The sequence below is a fragment of the Hyla sarda genome, chromosome 1 (genome assembly GCF_029499605.1).
Source record: "Hyla sarda isolate aHylSar1 chromosome 1, aHylSar1.hap1, whole genome shotgun sequence".
In the NCBI taxonomy this organism is placed as follows: domain Eukaryota; kingdom Metazoa; phylum Chordata; class Amphibia; order Anura; family Hylidae; genus Hyla; species Hyla sarda.
The window spans coordinates 431,663,947-431,686,431 of NC_079189.1; the positions used below are offsets into that span (position 1 = coordinate 431,663,947).

The following is a 22,485-nucleotide window of genomic DNA, read 5'->3' on the forward strand; positions in this document are numbered from 1 at the left end:
GTACCTGTTACATGCAATTCAGATAGGACACACGTATTCTACAGGAGGCCCGCACACCAGAACATCTATGCAAATCTGTTACTAAAGGTGTAAAATGTATATTATATAAGTAATGGGCATTATAACCTTAAAAACAACTCATGTGAGGATTTCCTGAAGAATCCTTATTCACAGACCAGTATAGAGATTTATCTTTTTATTGTTTTTATTGACCAAGATTGTAAGAGCGCAATCCTGGAGAACGTCAATAATTCACATGACCCTAGTTAAAAGGGTTTTTCCCCATAGGTGACATTTATCACCTATCTATAGGATAAAATAATATGAGAAATAAATATACTAAGATCTCTAACAAAGTAGATGTAATGTAATCAATAAATCCAGGAGTAACTACTATGGCGATGAAACCACCCTAAAATTCTGCCTCTTCCCCTTCTTCCTCCCTTGCCCTATCTCAGGTTTCTTTTGTTCTTTGTTTTTAATGTGATCATATAACAAAACGTAATCTGTCCCAGGGCCTACATGCTATTCTGTGTTATTTATAGGAATAATGTAGTTGTTGGACCCCATCAGCCACAAGAGCCTGGGTGCGACTTCCTGATGATGCTAGTCTTTGCTGACAATCGCGGTCCCCTATGCCTTGTTGTTTGACATTGTTGTTTTTGATAACGATTTATGATATATGCAGGAATATTAGTGTAGCATGTGGTACGATGTATAACATAGGGAACCCGTGCTGTATATTGTGCTGTCGCGCTATGTATGGTGAATGTATTATTTATTGTATAAGTGATTGACGTTTGATTGCTAATAAAGTTATTTTCAATCCAAAAATTGGGGTGATATTGTCTGGCAGACTACACATCACTTAAGACCTTTTAAAGAGATGACGCAAACATTATTGATAAAGTGTAAAGCTGGGTGGCTCTTTTGAGCATGACAGCCTCTTCGATGTTCACTTTGGCTTTTATATAAGTCACATGCTATCTATAGGGCTTGTTCATGGTACACACACACCCTGTTCAGACCCACTTCTTTATTCCCTGCATTGCGCGCAAGAGGCGGGCCCCACCGGCTCAATTTACATATGCATGTTCTGTGTCTCCACCTCCTAGTGACTCCCCTTGCTGGTCACATGAACGCCCTACTTTTTGCAAAGAGCGTATGTGCCGACTGAGCGCTTACTTCACCAGCGATAGGAGTCACTAGGAGGTGGAGACACAGAACATGCATATGTAAATTGAGCCTGTGTGAGCGATTCCGGGAATAAAAAAAGAGGATCTTGTAGGGGACATATATCTGGATCTACGGAACAGATTTTGGTAAGTGACCCATCATTTGACTCCTATTCACCACACTATAACCCAGTGTATTGGGTTTAGTGTGAGTCAGTGATTCCCAACCGGAATCATTAAAGTGGTGCACCCTCTCCTCTCTATCCCCCCTGTCCACCCCCCCTTTGTCACCCCTCTGTTACCTCTTTTCACCCTTGTCCACTTTCCTGTCATTCATGTCCACCTTGTCCGCCCCTGTCACCCATGTTCACCCCCCCCCGACCACCCTCCAGTCTACCCCCATCACCAATGTCCAACCACCACTATTCACCCCTCTGTCCCTTTGTCACCCCTGTCCACCTCTGTTACCACCTTGTCATTCCTGTCCATCCCTCCTTCACCCCCTACACCCCTCCGTCACCCATCTACACTCCTCTAAACCCCTCCGTCACCCATGTACACTCCTACACCCCTCCGTCACCCATGTACACTCCTCCGCATCTCTCTGTGACCCATGTACACTCCTCTACACCCCTCTGTCACCCATGTACACTCCTCTACACCCCTCTGTCACCCATGTACACTCCTCTACACCCCTCTTTCACCCATGTACACTCCTCTACACCCCTCTGTCACCCATGTACACTCTTCTACACCCTTCTGCTACTAATATACACCCCTCTGTCACCCATGTACACTCCTCTACACCCCTCTGTCACCCATGTACACTCCTCTACACCCCTCTGTACACTCCTCTACACCCCTCTGTCACCCATGTACACCCTTCTGCTACTAATATACACTCCTCTACACCCCTCTGTCACCCATGTACACTACCTTCCACCCCTCTGTCACCCATGTACACTCCTCTACACCCCTCTGTCACCCATGTACACTCCTCTACACCCCTCTGTCACCCATGTACACTCCTCTACACCCCTCTATCACCCATGTACACTCCTCTACACCCCTCTGTCACCCATGTACACTCTTCTACACCCCTCTGTCAACCATGTACACTCTTCTACATCTCTCTGTCACCCATGTACTCTCCTCTACACTCCTCTGTCACCCATGTACACTTCTCTACACCCCTCTGTCACCCATGTACACTTCTCTACACCCTTCTGTCACCCATGTATACTTCTCTACACACCCTTCACCCATGTACACTCTTCTACATCTCTCTGTCACCTATGTACACTCCTCTACACCCCTCTGTCACCCATGTACACTCTTCTACACCCCTCTGTCAACCATGTACACTCTTCTACATCTCTCTGTCACCTATGTACACTCCTCTACACCCCTCTGCCACCCATGTACACTTCTCTACACCCCTCTGTCACCCATGTACACTTCTCTACACCCTTCTGTCACCCATGTATACTTCTCTACACACCCTTCACCCATGTACACTCCTCTACACCCCTCTGTTAACCCTATACGCCCCTTTATTCCTCCTCCCTTCTAAAAAGGGTATCTGGAGGCTGATGCTGGAAAAGTGCGGAGCCTATTAGGTTTGTTTTTCAGGTTTAACTATGAAGAATTGTGGCTGGAAGAAATTGAAGGGAACGACGCTGGTTTTAGAAGCCATAGACAATCAATGGAGTGTGTGCAACCCACCACCTACATGCTTGAAGAAACAGCCATTGGCGTGAAACGGCTGCTGTCCTCTAGTGAAACTCTCCTTCACTATCTGCACTGTACAATCCCACAATAAGATGGTTGTTATGTGATGTTCCAGTTGGCATGTCCCTGTTCTGGAGATAGAGGTGGGATATGCCATAACTGTCTGAACAGGGAAAAACAAAATAAGGGTGCGTTCACATGTGTGCATTTTTTGCTGCAGATTTTGCTGCCCATTGACTTCAAACACAAAATCTGCTGAGGATTTTCTGCAGTAATTACTCTACGTAAATTCCACAGGCAAGCCGCCTGTGTGAATGTACCCTGAGGGTACGTTCACACGGGCAGCTTGCCTGCGGAATTTCCATAGAGTATTTGCTGCAGAAAATCCTCAGAAGATTTTGCTACCCTTGACTTTCATTGGTCCAAAGAAAAATCTGCAAATCTGCCTATATTGCAGATTTTCTGCTGATCCGTTGAAGGCAATGGCAGCAAAAACCGCTGTGCATTTTCCGCAGCCAATACGATGCGGAAATTTCACAGGCAAGATGACTGTGTGAACATCCCCTCGCAGTACGTTCACACGTACAGAATCTGTTGCATATTTTTGCTGCATATTTTCTGCAGCTGATTTTGCTACCCATTGAAGTTAATGAATGGCTAAATCAGCTGCACAAAATATGCAGCATAATAGTTAGCAGATCCTGTACGTGTGAACGGACCCTATAGGGCAGTGTTTCCTATCCAATGTGCCTCCAGCTGTTGCAAGACTACAACTCCCAGCCCAAGGCTGTCCAGGCATTAAGAAAGTTGTAGTTTTGCAAAAAAAAATCTGCAGCAGTTTACACTAGTGTTAATGGGGTCTGCTGCTGGTAATCTGCCCTTGTGATCGTACCCTTAAGGGCTTTAAGCATTACTGTTTAAATTATAAGGTGCAGAATTTACATAATTATTATTCTTTCTTGAGCAGTGTTCCACAAGTGTGGCAAAACTACAACTCCAATCATGCTCTGGCAGTCATCGGTTGTAATATGGCAACAATTGGACAGCCCCAATCAGTTTAAGAGGTTATTCTCTATTCTACACCCATAATAGCAGACAAGCCTAATTTCGCCTACATGTTAATAACTATTGACAACCTCAGTTATGTAACACAAAGTATAAGCTAAGTTTCAATTTCTTTACTACCTTGTCTGTCATCATCTAATGTTAACCAACCAGATTCAGTCTCCGTAGAGACTGTCAAAAATTGCCGGTGCCGGCTATATTTCAAGCCGTCACGGCGGGGTATTGGGAAAAGTTTTCAATTAGCAATAATCGCGCCTCGGATAAACCTCATTGGCTACGATACTGCCACTGCGCAAAGCTAACAATCGTTAGATGACCTGGGAACCCACTCCTATGGAGACTGCTCTTAGATTACTGCGAGTCCGGACTGCCTCTGTTCTCTATATACTTTTACAACCCTTCCGATGTAACTGAGTTTTCTTCATAACACCGGTACTATGTTTAGTGCTAATACTTCCCCTATAACGTGTACAAAAAACTAATAATAGAACTGAGAGCACGAAATGGTGCATGATGGGAATGCTATGCAAATAAGAAGACTGACCCGTGACGTCATCCGATTCTCTGCCGGAGTCCACTGACAAGCGTGCCTGGGGTTTTGAATGGTATCCGCAGCAGGAAGGAGATCATAGAGATGCTCGTTCAGCGGATTCAGACCCCCAGAGTGTATGCATGCGGAATTAGACGTTATTATATCATTTTGGATTACTCGCTAGCGCCACCCGGCGGGAAGTAAGAATAATCACTTCTGAGCACTGCTGGAAATTACAGCGTTTCTCACCGCAGAGATCGCGTTTTGTTTTCTGCAGTGATAAATGACATGTTGGAGAACGCTGATCTACTGGCAAAATGTGAACGATCTATACCAGTGGTCAGCAAACTGTGGTCCTCCAGCTGTTGCAAAACCACAACTCCCAGCATGCCCAGACAGCCGACGGCTGTCTGGGCATGCTGGGAGTTGTAGTTTTGCAACAGTTTGGTGACCACTGATCCATACGATTCCTATCTGACCCTGATCTGATATTGGGCATAGGGTGCACACTGGATAGGACAATCCCCAAGGCAAGTATACCATACAGTCTCATATATGTGTCACCATGGGAATATATTAGAATTCCCCCCTAAAAAATGTATTAAACCATATACTGCAGCATAGATTGGTCAGCGTTACACCAGTATCCATTGTATTTGAGGGATACTATAATGAAGACTACCACACCTTCCTATCCCTCAATCCATTAACCCCGTAAGGACGCAGGGTTTTTCCGTTTTTGCACTTTCGTTTTTTCCTCCTCACCTTCTAAAAATCATAAAGCTTTCAGTTTTCCACCTACAGACCCATACGAGGGCTTATTTTATATGCTACCAATTTGACTTTGTAATGACATCAGTCATTTCACCACAAAATCAATGGCAAAACCCCCCAAAAAATTGTAGGAATTTTTTTTTTTAAATACGCCACTTTGTAACTTTTAGCGGGTTCCGTTTTACACAGTGCACTTTTCGGTAAAAATGACACCTTATATTTACTCTGTAGCTCCATACGGTTACAAGGATACCCAATTGTCACGATTCGGCTCACAGGTAGTGGATCCTCTGTGTCAACGAGGGATTGGCGCGGACCGTGCTAGTGGACCGGTTCTAAGAGGCTACTGGTGTTCACCAGAGCCCGCCGCAAAGCGGGATGGTCTTGCTGCGGCAGTAGCAACCAGGTCGTATCCACTAGCAACGGCTCAACCTCGCTGACTGCTGAGAAGGCGTGGGACAGAAGGACTAGGCAGAGGCAAGGTCAGACGTAGCAGAAGGTCGGGGGCAGGCGGCAAGGTTCGTAGTCAAGATGGATAGCAAGGGTTCAGGTAACACAGGCTTTGGACACACTAAACGCTTTCACTGGCACAAGGCAACAAGATCCGGCAAGGGAGTGCAGGGGCAGTGAGCAGATATAGTCTGGGAGCAGGTGGGAGCCAATTAAGCTAATTGGGCCAGGCACCAATCATTGGTGCACTGGCCCTTTAAGTCTCAGAGAGCTGGCGCGCGCGCGCCCTAGAGAGCGGAGCCGCGCGCGCCAGCACATGACAGCAGGGGACCGGGACGGGTAAGTGACCTGGGATGCGATTCGCGAGTGGGCGCGTCCCGCTGTGCGAATCGCATCCCCGACGGCCATGACAGTGCAGCGCTCCCGGTCAGCGGGACTGACCGGGGCGCTGCGGGGAGAGAGACGCCGTGAGCGCTCCGGGGAGGAGCGGGGACCCGGAGCGCTAGGCGTAACAGTACCCCCCCCCCTTAGGTCTCCCCTTTTCTTTGTTCGGTAACTGCCTCCCCTGGGATGAGGACACCGGGAAAGAATGGAGGGTTTCCTCAACGGCAGGCAGCACAGCAGGAGTGGGAATGGGGAGGGAGGGCAGAGGGCGAAGCCTGGCACGGGGCAGTGTGACACCAGGACGGGGGCCATGAGGAGGCACTGAGGCTTGCCTGACGGGGCTGGGAGGGGGGGAGAGGCACTTCCTATGGCAGGCAGAGTCCCAGTTCTTGATCTCCCCGGTGGTCCAATCAAGGGTGGGAGAATGAAGCCGGAGCCATGGCAGACCGAGGAGGACCTCAGAGGTACAGTTGGGAAGGACGAATAACTCAATCCTTTCGTGGTGGGGTCCAATAGACATCAGGAGGTGTTCTGTGCGGTAACGCACGGTGCAATCCAATCTGACTCCGTTGACCGCGGAAATGTAGAGCGGCTTGACGAGACGGGTCACCGGGATGCTGAATTTATTCACAAACGACTCCAAAATAAAATTACCAGAGGCACCAGAGTCCAAGCAGGCCACGGCTGAGAGGGAGGAGTTGGCTGAAGGAGAAATCCGCACGGGCACCGTGAGACGTGGAGAAGCAGACTTAGAACCAAGAGATGCCACACCCACGTGAGCTGGGTGCGTGCGTGCGTTTCCCAGACGTGGAGGACGGATAGGGCAATCCACCAAGAAATGCTCGGTACTGGCACAGTACAGACAGAGATTTTCTTCCCTACGGCGATTCCTCTCTTCCTGGGTCAGGCGAGACCGATCCACTTGCATGGCCTCCTCGGCGGGAGGCCCAGGCGTAGACTGCAAAGGATGCTGTGGGAGAGGTGCCCAGAGATCTAAGTCTTTTTCCTGGCGGAGCTCTTGGTGTCGCTCAGAAAAACGCATGTCAATGCGGGTAGCCAAATGGATGAGTTCTTGCAGGTTGGCAGGAATCTCTCGTGCGGCCAGCACATCCTTGATGCGACTGGATAGGCCTTTTTTAAAGGTTGCGCAGAGAGCCTCATTATTCCATGATAACTCGGAAGCAAGAGTACGAAATTGGATGGCGTACTCGCCCACTGAAGAATTACCCTGGACCAGGTTCAGCAGGGCAGTCTCGGCAGAAGAAGCTCGGGCTGGCTCCTCGAAGACACTCCGGACTTCAGCGAAGAAGGACTGGACTGTGGCTGTGGAAGGATCATTGCGGTCCCAGAGCGGTGTGGCCCATGACAAGGCCTTTCCTGAAAGAAGGCTTACTACGAACGCCACCTTAGACCGTTCTGTAGGAAACAAGTCAGACAACATCTCCATATGCAGGGAACACTGAGACAAAAATCCACGGCAGAGTTTAGAGTCCCCATCAAATTTGTCCGGCAGGGACAAGCGGAGGCTAGGAGCGGCCACTCGCTGCGGAGGAGGTGCAGGAGCTGACGGAGGAGATGGTTGCTGCTGTAGCAGAGGCAGAAGTTGCTGTAACATGGCGGTCAACTGCGACAGCTGCTGTCCTTGTTGGGCAATCTGCTGCGATTGCTGAGCGACCACCGTGGGAAGGTCAGCGAGACTTGGCAGCGGCACCTCAGCGGGATCCATGGCCGGATCTACTGTCACGATTCGGCTCACAGGTAGTGGATCCTCTGTGTCAACGAGGGATTGGCGCGGACCGTGCTAGTGGACCGGTTCTAAGAGGCTACTGGTGTTCACCAGAGCCCGCCGCAAAGCGGGATGGTCTTGCTGCGGCAGTAGCAACCAGGTCGTATCCACTAGCAACGGCTCAACCTCGCTGACTGCTGAGAAGGCGTGGGACAGAAGGACTAGGCAGAGGCAAGGTCAGACGTAGCAGAAGGTCGGGGGCAGGCGGCAAGGTTCGTAGTCAAGATGGATAGCAAGGGTTCAGGTAACACAGGCTTTGGACACACTAAACGCTTTCACTGGCACAAGGCAACAAGATCCGGCAAGGGAGTGCAGGGGCAGTGAGCAGATATAGTCTGGGAGCAGGTGGGAGCCAATTAAGCTAATTGGGCCAGGCACCAATCATTGGTGCACTGGCCCTTTAAGTCTCAGAGAGCTGGCGCGCGCGCGCCCTAGAGAGCGGAGCCGCGCGCGCCAGCACATGACAGCAGGGGACCGGGACGGGTAAGTGACCTGGGATGCGATTTGCGAGCGGGCGCGTCCCGCTGTGCGAATCGCATCCCCGACGGCCATGACAGTGCAGCGCTCCCGGTCAGCGGGACTGACCGGGGCGCTGCGGGGAGAGAGACGCCGTGAGCGCTTCGGGGAGGAGCGGCGACCCGGAGCGCTAGGCGTAACACCAATTTATGTAGGTTTTATTTTATTTTACAACTTTTTATTATAAATTATAACTACATGCACCAAAATTAGTATGTTTAAAATTGTCATGTTATTTTTCCGTATATGGGGCTATATGAGGGCTCATTTTTTGTGCCGTGATCTGTTTTTTGGTACCATTTTTGTTTTGATGCGACTTTTTGAATGCTTTTTATTAGTTTTTTTAGGGTATACAAAATGACCAAAAATTTTGGATTTTTGAATTTTTTTTACATATACGCCATTGACCGTGCGGTTTAATTATAGTTCTATCAAAGGTATGTAGAAAAATAGGGACATCACTCACCGGTATAATGTGCCAATGTGACATCCCTATTTTTCTACATACCATTGATGTTGGAAGTTGTTTGCCTCTGAGGGACTTGGAACCCGAGGGATCGTAGTGCCGGACTTGGAACCCGAGGGATCGTAGTGCCTGCCAGCGCTAGAGGGGAGCTTCAGGCATTGTTTAGTCTCTACGGAGCCACATGCGTAAAGGGGAATTTAAAGGGGTAGGAGTGCCGACTGCTTGCTATCTAACGTTGTTTAATTATAGTTATATTTTTATAGTTTACGCACGCAGCGATACCACATATGTTTATTTTTATTACGTTTATATATTTTTAATATGTAATTTGGGAAAAGGGGGGTGATTTAAACTTGTAGTATGGAAGGGGTTAATTCACATTTATTAACTTTAACACCATTTTTTTAGTCCCCATAGGGGACTATTACATGCAATCATCTGATTGCATATGCTTTTCAATGCTTTTCCATAGCATAGCATTGATCAGTGTTATATACGCTCGATTGCTCCAGCCTGGTGAGCCAGGCTGGAGCATCACAGAGAAGATCGGATGGCGAGGAGGCAGGTAAAGGCCCTCCCGCCACCCTGTAAGCTCATCTGGACACCCCGGTGATCCCAATCAGCCCGATTGAGCTGCCGGGAATGCTTTTCCATTTTAGACACGGATCTAAAGGGTTAATGCCAGGCATCACCACGATCGGTCATGTCCGGCATTAGACACGGGTCCTGGCTGTTGATAGCCGCCGGGACCACCCCGCTATGACGCGGGGTCAGCTTGTGACCCTGTGTCATAGCAGGGGAGCTGGCACAGGGCGTACAGGTATGCCCTGCATCCTTAAGAGGTTAAAGGGGAACTCTAGCCAAAACTAACTTATCCTTTATCAACAGGATAGGGAACAAGTAGATGATTGCAGGGGCCTGATTCTGGGATCCCCCTCCCCACCCAGCAATCTCCAGAACGGGACCTGGCTATCAGTGAGGAGCACGTGCTGCAGACGGTGTACACTCCATTTATTTTCTATGAGAGCGCCGAAGAGACCCAATAACATCACTTGGGCATCTTTGGCGCTCCCATAGCAATGAATGGAGCATATGCTGGCTACCGCTAGATGACACATGCTCCTCAATTACAGCCGGGGTACCGTTCCAGAGATCGCAGAGGGTCCCAGCGGTCGGACCCCTGGCAATCAGCTTTTTAATCCCCTATTCATTTGGCTGGAGTTCTCCTTTACATAAAATGTAACAGAAAAAATTAATGGTGTACAGCACGGATGCGGCAGGTGGTTTTTGAAATTTTTCCACAAGATCCGGCTGCAGGAGACTGGACACATTATGGTAATTCACCCTGAGGTTATGTTTACACTGCAGAATTTCCGTAATTCCACACAAATTCTGTTCAGCAAAGCTTGCTGAACTGAATTGCGGCCAAATTTCTGTGTTCTCAGAACACAGAATATAGCTGAAATTCAAGCCGCATTGATTTTAATGGGATTTCACCGCAGAGGAGTAAGACTGGTCTTATATTTTTGCTGAAAGCAGAATTTCCACAACGGAATGGAATGCCCGCCACAGAAATTCCACTGTTGGAATGGGACAGCGGAATCCTATTGAAATCAATGGGCATTTCATGTTCAGAGGAATTTCACGTAGAATTCTTATGCGGAATTCCACACAGTGTAAACATAGCCTTAGGGTCTATTCACACGGGCGGAATTCCGCATGCGGAAGTTCAGAAGTGACAACGGGATTGCGGAAACCCAAGTGTATGGGCTTTCATTTCAGGCGGAATTCCGCCCTTGTGAATAGATCCTTACACTGCATAAGCAATGGTGTGTTTTGGAACAAGCTGCCCTAAAGTTCAATGAGAAACACAAACGGCTGCCTATGGGGCTTTCTTGGCAGGCAGCCATGTTGGGGAAACCATGCTCTAAGCTTCTGAGAAAATCTTGGACCAGGGATGGGACACAGCTCAAAGAGTGCAGGGCTTTAGACAAAGCGTGGCCCTGGGCAAACCTAAAAATAGGGCCCCGAATTTCTAAATATTCTATAAAAAAAAATAGAACATATACGACCACTTGAAAATATGCTTTAATTAACCCCTTAAGGACTCAGCCCATTTGGACCTTAAGGACTCAGACAATTTTTTTACGTTTTAGTTTTTTCCTCCTCGCCTTCAAAAAATCATAACTCTTTTATATTTACATCCACAGACTAGTATGAGGGCTTGTTTTTTGCGTGACCAGTTGTCCGTTGTAATGCCATCCCTCACTTTACCATAAAGTGTATGGTGCAACCAAAAAAATACTATTTGTGTGGGGAAATTAAAAAGAAAAACGCAATTTTGCAAATTTTGGAAGGTTTCGTTTTCACGCCGTACAATTTATGGTGAAAATGACATGTGTTCATTATTCTTTGGATCAATATGATTAAAATGATACCCATGATAAGACACTTTTCTATTACTGTTGTGCTTAAAAAAAATCGCTAACTTTTTAACCAAATTAGTACGTTTAAAATTCCCCTATTTTGAAGACCTATAACTTTTTCATTTTTCCGTATAAGAGGCGGTATGAGGGCTCATTTTTTGCACCGTGATCTGTACTTTTTATTAATACCATATTTGCTTATATAAAACTTTTAGTTAATTTTTTATCAATTTTTATTGGAAATTAAATGTTATAAAAAAAAAGCATCAATTTTGTACTGTTTTTTTCTCCGTTAATGCCGTTCACCATACGGTATCATTAACATTATATTTTAATATTTCGGATATTTACGCACGCAGCGATACCAAATATGTATTTTAAATTTTATTTTTTTTTACACTTTTGGGTGGTGAAATAGGGAAAATGGGACAATTTAAGGTTTTTTTAGGGGAGGGTTTTTTAATTTTTTTTAACTTATTTTACTTTTAGTTTTACACTTTAATAGTCCCCATAGGGGACTATTTATAGCAATCATTCGATTGCTAATACTGTTCAGTACTATGCATAGGGCATAGCACTGATCAGTGTTATTGGTGATCTTCTGCTCTGGTCTGCTCGATCTCAGACCAGAGCAGAAGACCTATGGAAGGCAGCGGAGCCAGGTGAGGGGACCTCCGTCTGCCGTTCTGGATGATCGGATCTCCGTGGCAGCGCTGCGGGCGATCTGATCATCCATTTTAGTGACCGCAATGCTGCAGATGCCGTGATCTGTATTGATCACGGCATCTGAGGGGTAACGGTGGATATCTGCGCGATCGCGGATGTCCACCATTACCGGCGGGTACCTGACTGCTGTCAGGCTGCTGCCTGCTCGCGGTTATGTATAGGACATAAATGTACGTCCTGGTGCGTTAAGTACCAGCTCACCAGGACGTACATTTACGTCCTGTGTCGTTAAGGGGTTAAATAACATTAAGGGATCCAGATGCCTCAAGAAAACTCCTAATCAAGTAACCCCGCCTTTCTGCAAGTGTTCTCCTTTCTAGGAGTTGGTAAGTCATACCCTGGCGGTGTCAGTAAAATTGGGCCTTAGCGGAACCCTAGTTAGTGTGAGATATCTCCAAATCTGCAAGTCTCAAGCATATTTTATTCAAGTGGGTAAAAAGCATAAATCCCAGCAAGGCATAAGGGCTCCCAAGGGTTACACTGCATCCCTTCTACTCTGCTCTGTACTGCGTGTGATGTACCATCTGTACCTGCTCAGTAAAAGACAGTCATCTGCAACCTGGTGTCGGTGTGTTCATTGCCCCCGTGCCTGGCCCAGGAGAATCTGTCTCCACCTCGGACTATGTATAGGCTAACGGTGCCCTAGTGTCACGAATTGACAAGTATACCTTGCACCCCGATGTCACCACAGTACCAAAAGAGGTTAATCATACAAAAATATAATCAGTGTGGCCTAGAAAGTTGCAACACATAATTTAACAGCCTATAGCCTCAGGGACTTAGCCTGTGACTCACGGTTCAGTTGCTCAATCCTTAATGGACGATGTCATCCACACCTTAGCAGTTCCTTATGTGCATCGCACGATCTGTAGTCTTTAGCGCTTAGCCATCTCCGTTAGTTCGTCTTTCACTGGTTATCACTTCACATCTCAGTAGTTCCATATCAATAATTCTTGTCCTATAGTGACCCTGGCCCTATCCCTACCTAAAGTGTCATACTGTACCCAGGACCTTTAAATATCCCTCCTCTTCATCACAACACTTTCATATATGGGGTAAAAAAAACAGATGCACCCATCCTACTCTTATCCCAAAGTACCTATCCAGCTCATATCTCACATTTCCCAGCCTCCCCCTTGTTTTGGGATCACCTTTAACCCCTTAAGGACCAAAGTTTTTTTTTACATTTTTGCACTTTTGCATTTTCCACATCACCTTCTAAAAATCACAACCTTTTCAATTTTGTGCCACCAATTGTACTTTGTAATGACATCAATCATTTCACCACAAAATTTACGGTGGAACCAGAAAAAAATATTTGTGGGGCAAAGTTGGAGAAAAAAAAACGCCATTTTGTAAATTTTGGGGGCTTCCGATTCTACGAAGTGCACTTTTTTTTCGGTAAAAATGACACCATGGCCCTCATTTACTAAGAGTGGAGTGTAGGTTTCTTTGTGGGTTTTAATTCCCTACAATTTATTTTCCCACGGTATTTACTAAGGTTTCCCTACATTTTCCACTTTCCCTACACTTTGTTTTTTTTACACATGCGCTGATCTGTCTGGTTTTCCTCAGCTCAAATCCACCACACTTTCTGTGGAAACTTTAGTAAATATGTTGGGATTTTGTGAAAATGTCGGGAACACGCCCCTTTTCTGTGACCACACCCCCTTTTCCCAACGGCCACTCCCCTATTACCGGGTTTTCTTAGCAAAATGGAGAGTTAGTTGGGGTTTTTTCAATTCAGGGGCAAATTCAGGCGTATACCTAATTAATATAGGTTTTATTTTATTTTACTACTTAAAAAAATATATAACTACCGTATATACTCGAGTATAAGCCGACCCGAGTATAAGCCGAGACCCCTAATTTCAACCCAAAATCCCAGGAAAAGTTATTGACTCGAGTATAAGCCTAGGGTGGGAAATACCTCATCCCCCCCTGTCATCATCCAGACCCGTCATTAACATCCTCATCATCATCCCCTTGTCATCATCCCACACATCCCCCCTTCATCATCCCCTTATCATCCCACACATCCCCCCTTCATCATCCCCTTGTCATCATCCCACACATCCCCCCTTCATCATCCCCTTGTCATCATCCCACACATCCCCCCTTCATCATCCCCTTATCATCCCACACATCCCCCCTTCATCATCCCCTTATCATCCCACACATCCCCCCTTCATCATCCCCTTATCATCCCGCACATCCCCCCTTCATCATCCCCTTATCATCCCACACATCCCCCCTTCATCATCCCCTTATCCCACACATCCCCCCTTCATCATCCCCACCCCCCTTCATCATCCCCACACCCCCCCTTCATCATCCTCTTCTCATCATTCGCCCTCAGTGGTCTTCAACCTGCGGACCTCCAGAGGTTTCAAAACTACAACTCCCAGCAAGCCCGGGCAGCCATCGGCTGTCCGGGCTTGCTGGGAGTTGTAGTTTTGAAACCTCCGGAGGTCCGCAGGTTGAAGACCACTGCGGCCTTCAACATCATCCAGCCCCCTCTCACCCCCTTTAGTTCTGTACAGTACTTACCTCCGCTCGGCGCTGGTCCGGTCCTGCAGGGCTGTCCGGTGAGGAGGTGGTCCGGTGGGATAGTGGTTCCGGGCTGCTATCTTCACCGGGGGCGCCTCTTCTCCGCGCTTCCGGACCGGAATAGAGGCGTTGCCTTGACAATGACGCAGAAGTACGTTGGCAATGAACGCACCTCTGCGTCGTTGTCACGGCAACGTGACTATTCTGAGGCCGGGCCCGAAGCGCTTAGAAGAGGCCTCCCCGGTGAAGATAGCAGCCCGGAACCACTATCCCACCGGACCACCTCCTCACCGGACAGTCCTGCAGGACCGGACCAGCGCCGAGCGGAGGTGAGTACTCAGAACTAAAGGGGGGTGAGATGGGGCTGGATGATGTTGAAGGCCGCAGTGGTCTTCAACCTGCGGACCTCCGGAGGTTTCAAAACTACAACTCCCAGCAAGCCCGGACAGCCGATGGCTGCCCGGGCTTGCTGGGAGTTGTAGTTTTGAAACCTCTGGAGGTCCGCAGGTTGAAGACCACTGCGGGTGGGGGAGTTCACTCGAGTATAAGCCGAGGGGGGTGTTTTCAGCACGAAAAATCGTGCTGAAAAACTCGGCCTATACTCGAGTATATACGGTACATGCACCAAAATTAGTATGTGTAAAATTGTCATCTTCTTACCCCTATAACTTTTTCATTTTTCCACATGAGGACTCATTTTTTGCGCCGTGATCTGAAGTTTTTATTGGTACCATTTTTGTTTTAATGGGACCTTTTGATAGCTTTTTATAATTTTGGGGTATACATAGTGACAAAAAATTAGCAATTTTAGAATTTTTTTACGTGTTCGCCATTGACCACGCTGTTTAATAAACATTATATTTTTATAATTCGGACATTTACGTACGCAGTGTTACCACATATGTTTATGTTTATATTTGTTTACATTATTTTATTTGAAAAAAAGGGGAAAGGGGGTGCTTTGAATTTTTTTTATTTTAAAACATCCTCAGTATAGGCCATCAATATCTGGTGGGGTACTGAAATGGACCAGATGTTTTACAGGGCTGCTGCAACTAGCTCTACGCTGTGAATGGGGCCAGAAGCAGAGAGCCCCAATCACTGTATCAGGGGCTGAGCTGCAGTAACTCAGCACGGGCACTACACAATGAATGGGGCCATCTGCTTCTGGTCTCGTTCACAGCGTAGATCCAGCTGCAGCAGCCGTGTAAAACATCTGTTTCAGTACCTTACCGATCAGACACTGTAGGTGGGTTCACACATGACTTTTTTTCCCCCAGAAATACCAAGACACAAAAAATGCTGTACCAGAGATGTTAGCTGAAAGTTTTCAAGAAAGTATAAAAAGTTGTTTTAAAAAAAAATTTGTTGCATTTTTTTTTTCAAAGCACTGCTTGATGCTTTTTTTGTTTGTTTTTGTTTTTATACCTTGTTAGGGTAGATCCACATTGCATTCCTGCCCTTGTTAATTGTATCTGTTGGCATCCTGGCGAAAACGGGGATGCTGACAGCAACAGACCCCATTCACTACTATGACCAAACCCAGTGACTCTGAGGCCATAGAAGTGAATGGGGTCTGCTGCTCTTGTTAACAGTATACATCAGCATACCGTTTTCAGCAGGATGCTGGGGGATATGATTAACAGAGGTAGCAACGCAGTGTGGACCTAGCCTTTGAGATGTTTTTTCTCCCTCTGACCTTCATAGGTTTTTTCCTCCTGCATAAAAACATGTGTAGATGTGTGTGTGAGGTGGCTCAGTATGGGATGGTGTTTCCGCGTTCCCTTCTCCTGCCCTGTCAGGCAAAGTCCCTTTATGTCCCCAGGGCCCCCTGCAGTGTTATTCCCTATGTACAGGTGATGTCCCAGGAAGGGATATGCTCCTGCAGTCCTGTACGTCCCTGTATGTCCTCAGGGCTCTCCTGCAGTGTTCCCCCATATTGTGTGTAGGTCACCTGATAATAGTTGTCACATGTTTAAGTCATATGTTTTGTTACCCAGAGAGCACCAGGTGACCAGATGACCTGCAGTTAGCCTATGGGCTCCTTGCTCAGCCCCCCTTTATAAGAGGGGGAGGTACTACAATCTCGCTCTTACACCGCACTTCCTGCTGAGGTCAAGTCCAGTCCAGACGTCTCAGAGCCAGTGTCCAGTACATCTGGAGGTCTCAAACCTAAATTGCAGCCACAAGTCAGTAAGTCAAATCAAGTCAGCAAGTTGCGAGGTCCCCTGTGTTACTGGTCACCTCTCTGGGATCCTGGCCGAACTGTATAGACTGTAACACCTGTCTAACCTCAGAAACCACAGTAAAAGCTACCGAAAATGTCCCGCGCTGGTCACCGTCCCACCCCTGGGTGTGGAAATCATGTCACTGTCTCCATGACGAAGTGGAACCGTGAAGATCCGCCCCTTGTTGCCAGGGGAGCGGAAGTCAGCGCTGCACCACTGACGTCCTTCCAGCCGTCAGCCATTTTCTTAGAGCCCAATATAAAAGGGACCACGCGGACGGAGGTACACAGTATACCGGAAGACTCAAAGAGGAGTAACATGGCGGAACAAGTGAGCGCACATGTGGAGAGTTCCAAGATGGCGCCGGATGCCCGGCAAGTTGCCGCGGCACAGCTGTTCCAAGAACTGGCTGTCTGCTTGCAATCTCTTTCCCTTGGGGCCAAAGAGGCTGGCCACCTAGTCCCACTGCCGGAGGATGACTGGGACTGGCCAGAAACCCCAGAGGAGGAAACATTCAAGTCATCAGGTGCATCATCGCCGGTGAGGCTGTCCCCTCACCACCGGACCTGGGGGTCCTGGGCTGAAATCCTGGCAGAAGAATCGGAAGTGAGTACCCCTGCTGAGGCAGCATTTTCTTCCTCTCCTTCCACCCCTAGCCTATAGCAAATCCCCCAGGCCCCGAAGTCTGTTGTCCATCCACCATAACCACCTTTGCCTAAGTGGTTATTCGGCGATGAGCCCAGTTTGATCAGATACATGAGGGAGCACCTTCTTCCCCTGCCAGGGAAGTGCCATCCCCCAGTTACTCCGGCCCAGTCCAAAAGGGCCAAAAGAGACGCTGAAGTGTCTGAAATTGTGGAGGGACTGAGGGCTCAGAGAATGGAGAAGTATGGGCCGAAGCTGCTGCCAATTGAGGTGCGACAGGCGCAGAAACAAGACACTAAAACCGTGGAGGCCATGTGCATAAGAAAATTGGAGCATCCCCGAGATGGTTTGCTACGAGATGAAGTTTGACAAGGTATGGGGGTTTGGCACCCTTATGGACTGCCGTCATGGAGGAACCATCCTAGTCAATCGACGGGCAGTACAGAGGGACTATCTCCCCCCTAGCAATGCATTCTTTTGAGAGCGGGGAGATTGTGGAGTATACGCTTGTTCAGAGCATGAGAGGAGAGTGGGCAGCTACGGTGACCCGTCCGAAGAATCCAACGCAGATTCCATTCACTTATTTCCCTTTGGACGACTGGGACACAGATCCCTTTGGGTTGCTGCCACTGAAAGTCAAAGGTACCGCCTGAGAGGAGGTCTTCATACCCAAAGCACCTGCTATGGCTCCAAGATACCTGCCAGAGTCATCTGAGGATGTGCCCAGGCCTACTCACCAGGCACCAACCAACGTGCCTCGGCCTACTTCAGCTGTTGCGGAGGTTTGGTCGGTTCCCCAGGCACCAACTGTTCATCCCTCAGTGGCGCAAGCTGCTGCGGTGCAGATGGAGGTCACGGTGAGTCCGACCATCACAGAGTCCCATTTGTCCCATGACTCATGGAACACACATGTCAACCCCATGGAGGGGGCTCAGTCTCGTGGCCCTAGGTTCATGTCACAACTTAGGAAGCAAACCGACCGCCGAGGCTGGGATAGAAAGATGCCATATTGAGGAGCATCTTGTCAGTCAAGTAACTTTACCCTTTTGGCCGAAAAGACTGTGTTCTGTGTGAGAATACTTTTGTTGTTTCAGGTTTCTACAGCAACGTTCAAGTACAACGCCTGAAGAACTTGTCAAGAGTTTTTGTTGCAACCAATTTCGGAATTGTGTGCCCGGCTCTTAGCCGAGATTCTTTGCCAAGAACTCTATAATGTACCTGGACGGTAGAGCGGTACAATAGACCTATGTGTATATATATCTCCTGTTATAGTAATATATTTTTTCTCATTATTCTCTACAAGTCAACACTTGAGCTAATGTGCTATAATTGGCGTAATGTAATAAAATGTATATAACTTGTTTGTACATCAAGGTCAAAGTGTACAGTGTTTGTGTGTCTGGCAATTTTTATAAGAGGTATCCTGACCGAGTCACTACTACCTCACCGCCAGGACAATAGTATAGGGATTAGTTCCCACATAAAAATGATGTACCTCACATAGGTCTTTACATTAGGGCTGTTGCATTTACTGTAAGTACCAGTCCACAAGTGTCTATGATAAGAATGTTTAATGTTTTCAGTGTGTAAGGACATTTTTATGCCACATGGACTCCTTTTGTTCACCTGTTTATTACCACCAGACCTGGATATGGATGTTGTTTGAAATGCCCCAGGAACTGTCTGTGGCCCCTGTTGTCATTCCAGTCCTCCACCCTCCAGGACTAAGCATCGAGGGCGACTTCATTAAAGAGGGGGAGTTTGTGGTGGCCCAGTACAGGATGGTGTTTCCCTGTTCCCTTCTCCTGCCCTGTCAGGCAGAGTCCCTTTATGTCCCCAGGGCCCCCTGCAATGTTATCCCCTATGTACATATGTTATATGTTAAAAGTGTAATGTGTAAGCTCCCTTTCTATAACGCAGGGCCACGGGTCGGGCCCGGCCTCTAGCGGGGTAATAGCGGGCTGGGGCCAGCCTCTAACAACAGCAGGGACCCATGGCAAATAGTGCGATTGGGATGCCGCGTGCTATTAACCCTTTGGATGCGGCGTTCAAAGCTGATTGCGCGGTCTAAAGTTACAAAAATACGCACCCCGCAGCTCAGTCGGCTGATCGGTACCATCGTGGTGAAATTGCGATGTCAGCTAAGATGCAGCAAGAGGGTGCCTTACCTGCCTCCTGTGCATCCGATTGCCGAATGACTGCTCTGTGCCTTAGATCCAGGCAGGAGCAGTCAAGCGGCGATAACACTGATCAATGCTATTGTATAACAAAGCATTGATCAGTGTAGGAAATCTGTGTGTGCAATGTTACAGCCCCCTATGGGGGTTATAACATTGCAAAAAAAAAGTGTGAAAAAAAGTTAAGATCATTTAAGATTTAAGATAATTTCCCTAATAAAAGTTAGAATCACTACCTTTTTGCCATTTAAAACAAAACAGTGTAAAAATAAACATATTTGGTATCCCCGCAGTGTAAACTGCACGTATAGCGTATTTTTGATAACTTTTTATACCATTAAAAATTTTTATAAAAAGCGAAGAAAAAGTCCCATCAAAACAGAAATGGTACTAGTAAAAGCTTCAGATCACAGCGAAAAAATTAGCCCTCATACCGCCCCACACGAGGAATAATAAAAAAGTTATAGGGGTCAGAAAAGGACAATTTTAAACATTTAAATTTTCGTGCATGTAGTTATGATTTTTCCAGTATGACAAAATCAAACCTATATAAGTAGGGTATCATTTTAATCATACAGACCTACAGAATAAAGATAAGATATCCTTTTTACTGAAAAGTGTATTGCGTAGAAAAGGAAGCTTCCAAAATTTACAAAATAGCGTATTTTCTTCTATTTTGTTGCACAATGATAGTTTTTTTTTCCATTTTGCAGTAGATTTTTGGGTAAAATGACTGATGTCATTACAAAGTAGAATTGGTGGCGCAAAAAAAGGCATATGGATTTTTAAAGGGGTAGTCCAGTGGTGAAAAACTTATCCCCTATCCTAAGGATAGGGGATAAGTTTGAGATCGCGGGGGGTCCGACCGCTGGGGCCCCCTGCGATCTCTCTGTACGGGGCCCCGGCTCTCCGCCGAGATAGCGGGTGTCGACCCCCGCACGAGGCGGCGGCCGACACGCCCCCTCAATACATCTCTATGGCAGAGCCGGAGATTGCCGAAGGCAGCGCTTCGGCTCTGCCATAGAGTTGTATTGAGGGGGCGTGTCGGCCGCCGCCTCGTGCGGAGGTCGACACGCCCCCTTCCAGCGGGCTGTCGGGGCTCCGTACAGGAGATCGCGGGGGGCCCCAGGGGTCGGACCCCCCGCGATCTGCAACTTATCCCCTATCCTTAGGATAGGGGATAAGTTGCTCACCACTGAATCACCACTGGACTACTCCTTTAAGTTCAAATTTTTTTAAATTTTTTAAATTTAAATGTTTTATTTGTTTTAACCATAAACATAGTAAGAACATTGGTATACATACATGAGGAACAAAAGTTAGTCTGAACCTCAGGCCATCAACTAGAGTACAAAATCCCGTTATAGGGAAACATAGAACCAGTCATAAGAATGTCCACTGTAGTAAGTAGAGTCGATCTTCACCACCGATTAGTAAATTCGATGTCTACAGGATATCAAATCAGAGGCAAATCACAGTGCAATGATATTTACCACATAAGGTATAGTATCTGACTGGTATGTATGTATGTATGTATGTATGTATATATATATATATATATATATATATATATATATCTCAAAACTGAAAACTACATGAAGGCTGAATACAAAAGGAGAAAAAAAGGGGAAAAAAAAGCTATGATACAAAGAGATGATCCATTGTGGAGAACACATATTATCCACTGACAAATCATGTATGGCAGGGTGTACAAGACACTAGAATATGTCAAACAGTTGGAGGAGGTAATATTCTAAAGCTCCTGGGAGCACCCAAAGAGAAGGAAAAGAGAAGAAAGAGAAGAAGTGGGAAAATTAGCATCATGATTCATAGGAAGGCAAATCCAGTCTCAATGAGACGCAGTGTGGACTGCGCAGCCATACATCCCAATTTTTCAAGAACACTGCGTCTCGGCCATTGGCCAGGGCATAAGCACGTTCATAGTCGCAAGTTAAATTGACATAGGTTAATATTTCTGAGAGTGTTGGTATTATAACAGTTTTCCATTTCTTCGTTATATACAGTTTGGCGGACATAAGAATATGAGTTGTTACACATCTAACATCGGGTTGCAATGTATCAAGGCCTATCATCAAGAGGGCTAACATTGGTGTGAGGGGTATATCCCTCCCTATCAGCCTAGAAATGACCATCTCAATCCCCTTCTACATAGACTGTAAAGCAGGGCATTCCCATAGTGTATGCAGCAATGTACCAACTTGTCCACATCCCCTCCAACATAATTCTGTGCAAGAAGCATTCATTTTATGTAGTCTGTTAGGGGTAAAGTTGTAAGTTCAAAATTTAAAGGGTTATGTTTTTAAAAGGTGAGGAGGAAAAAACGAAATTGCAAAAATGGAAAAACCCTCCATCCCCAAGGGGTTAATTACTGTGACCATGTGCTTGTTACCCAGGAGGCACTAGTGACCTACCATGTTACCTATGGTCTCTTTGCTAGACACCCCTATAAAATCCAGGGGTGGAGCTACAATCTCGCTCTTCCAGCATTCTTGCTCCTGCTGAGGTCCAGTGCAGTCATCTCAGTTTGTGTGCCCAGGGTATTGGAGGCCTCAAGCCTTAAGTCTGCAGCCAAAAAGTCAGCTCAAGTAAGCTCAAAGTCATCTTCATGTCAATTGTCAAGTCAAGTCTTCTATAAAGTCACCGTGGCCTGCTTCTCGGCCTTTTGGCTAAGATCAAGTGTAGTACCTTTCCTGTTAGTTGGCGGTGTGGAAGACCACCAAGGCCGGATGGGGAACCACACAGTAGGACGGGTGTACCAGGGATGGCTTTATAGCCCAGCAGTCATCCCAGATGAGACCTGTTCTCTGCTGGATCTTGCCCTAAGGTCCGGGTA

At 47.0% G+C, this 22,485-nt stretch overlaps 1 protein-coding gene and 1 non-coding gene across 4 annotated transcripts in view; both read right to left on the reverse strand.

Annotated features, from left to right (window-relative positions):
- Positions 1-22,485, reverse strand: part of LOC130282143 (uncharacterized) — a 64,428-nt gene that overhangs the window by 14,190 nt on the left and 27,753 nt on the right. For 2 of the 3 annotated variants that reach the window (XM_056530102.1, XM_056530084.1), the window contains exon 1: positions 4,516-4,606. The exons of the other annotated variant lie outside the window; for it this stretch is intronic. In XM_056530102.1, coding sequence (XP_056386077.1) covers positions 4,516-4,527 — 12 coding nt within the window. In that variant the 5' untranslated portion in view covers positions 4,528-4,606. Of the gene's footprint in view, positions 1-4,515; positions 4,607-22,485 lie in introns of those variants that run through there. 3 annotated transcript variants of the gene reach the window in all.
- Positions 4,131-4,271, reverse strand: LOC130345255 (U4 spliceosomal RNA). Its single transcript, XR_008883996.1, has one exon. It is a non-coding gene; the product is annotated as a U4 spliceosomal RNA (small nuclear RNA).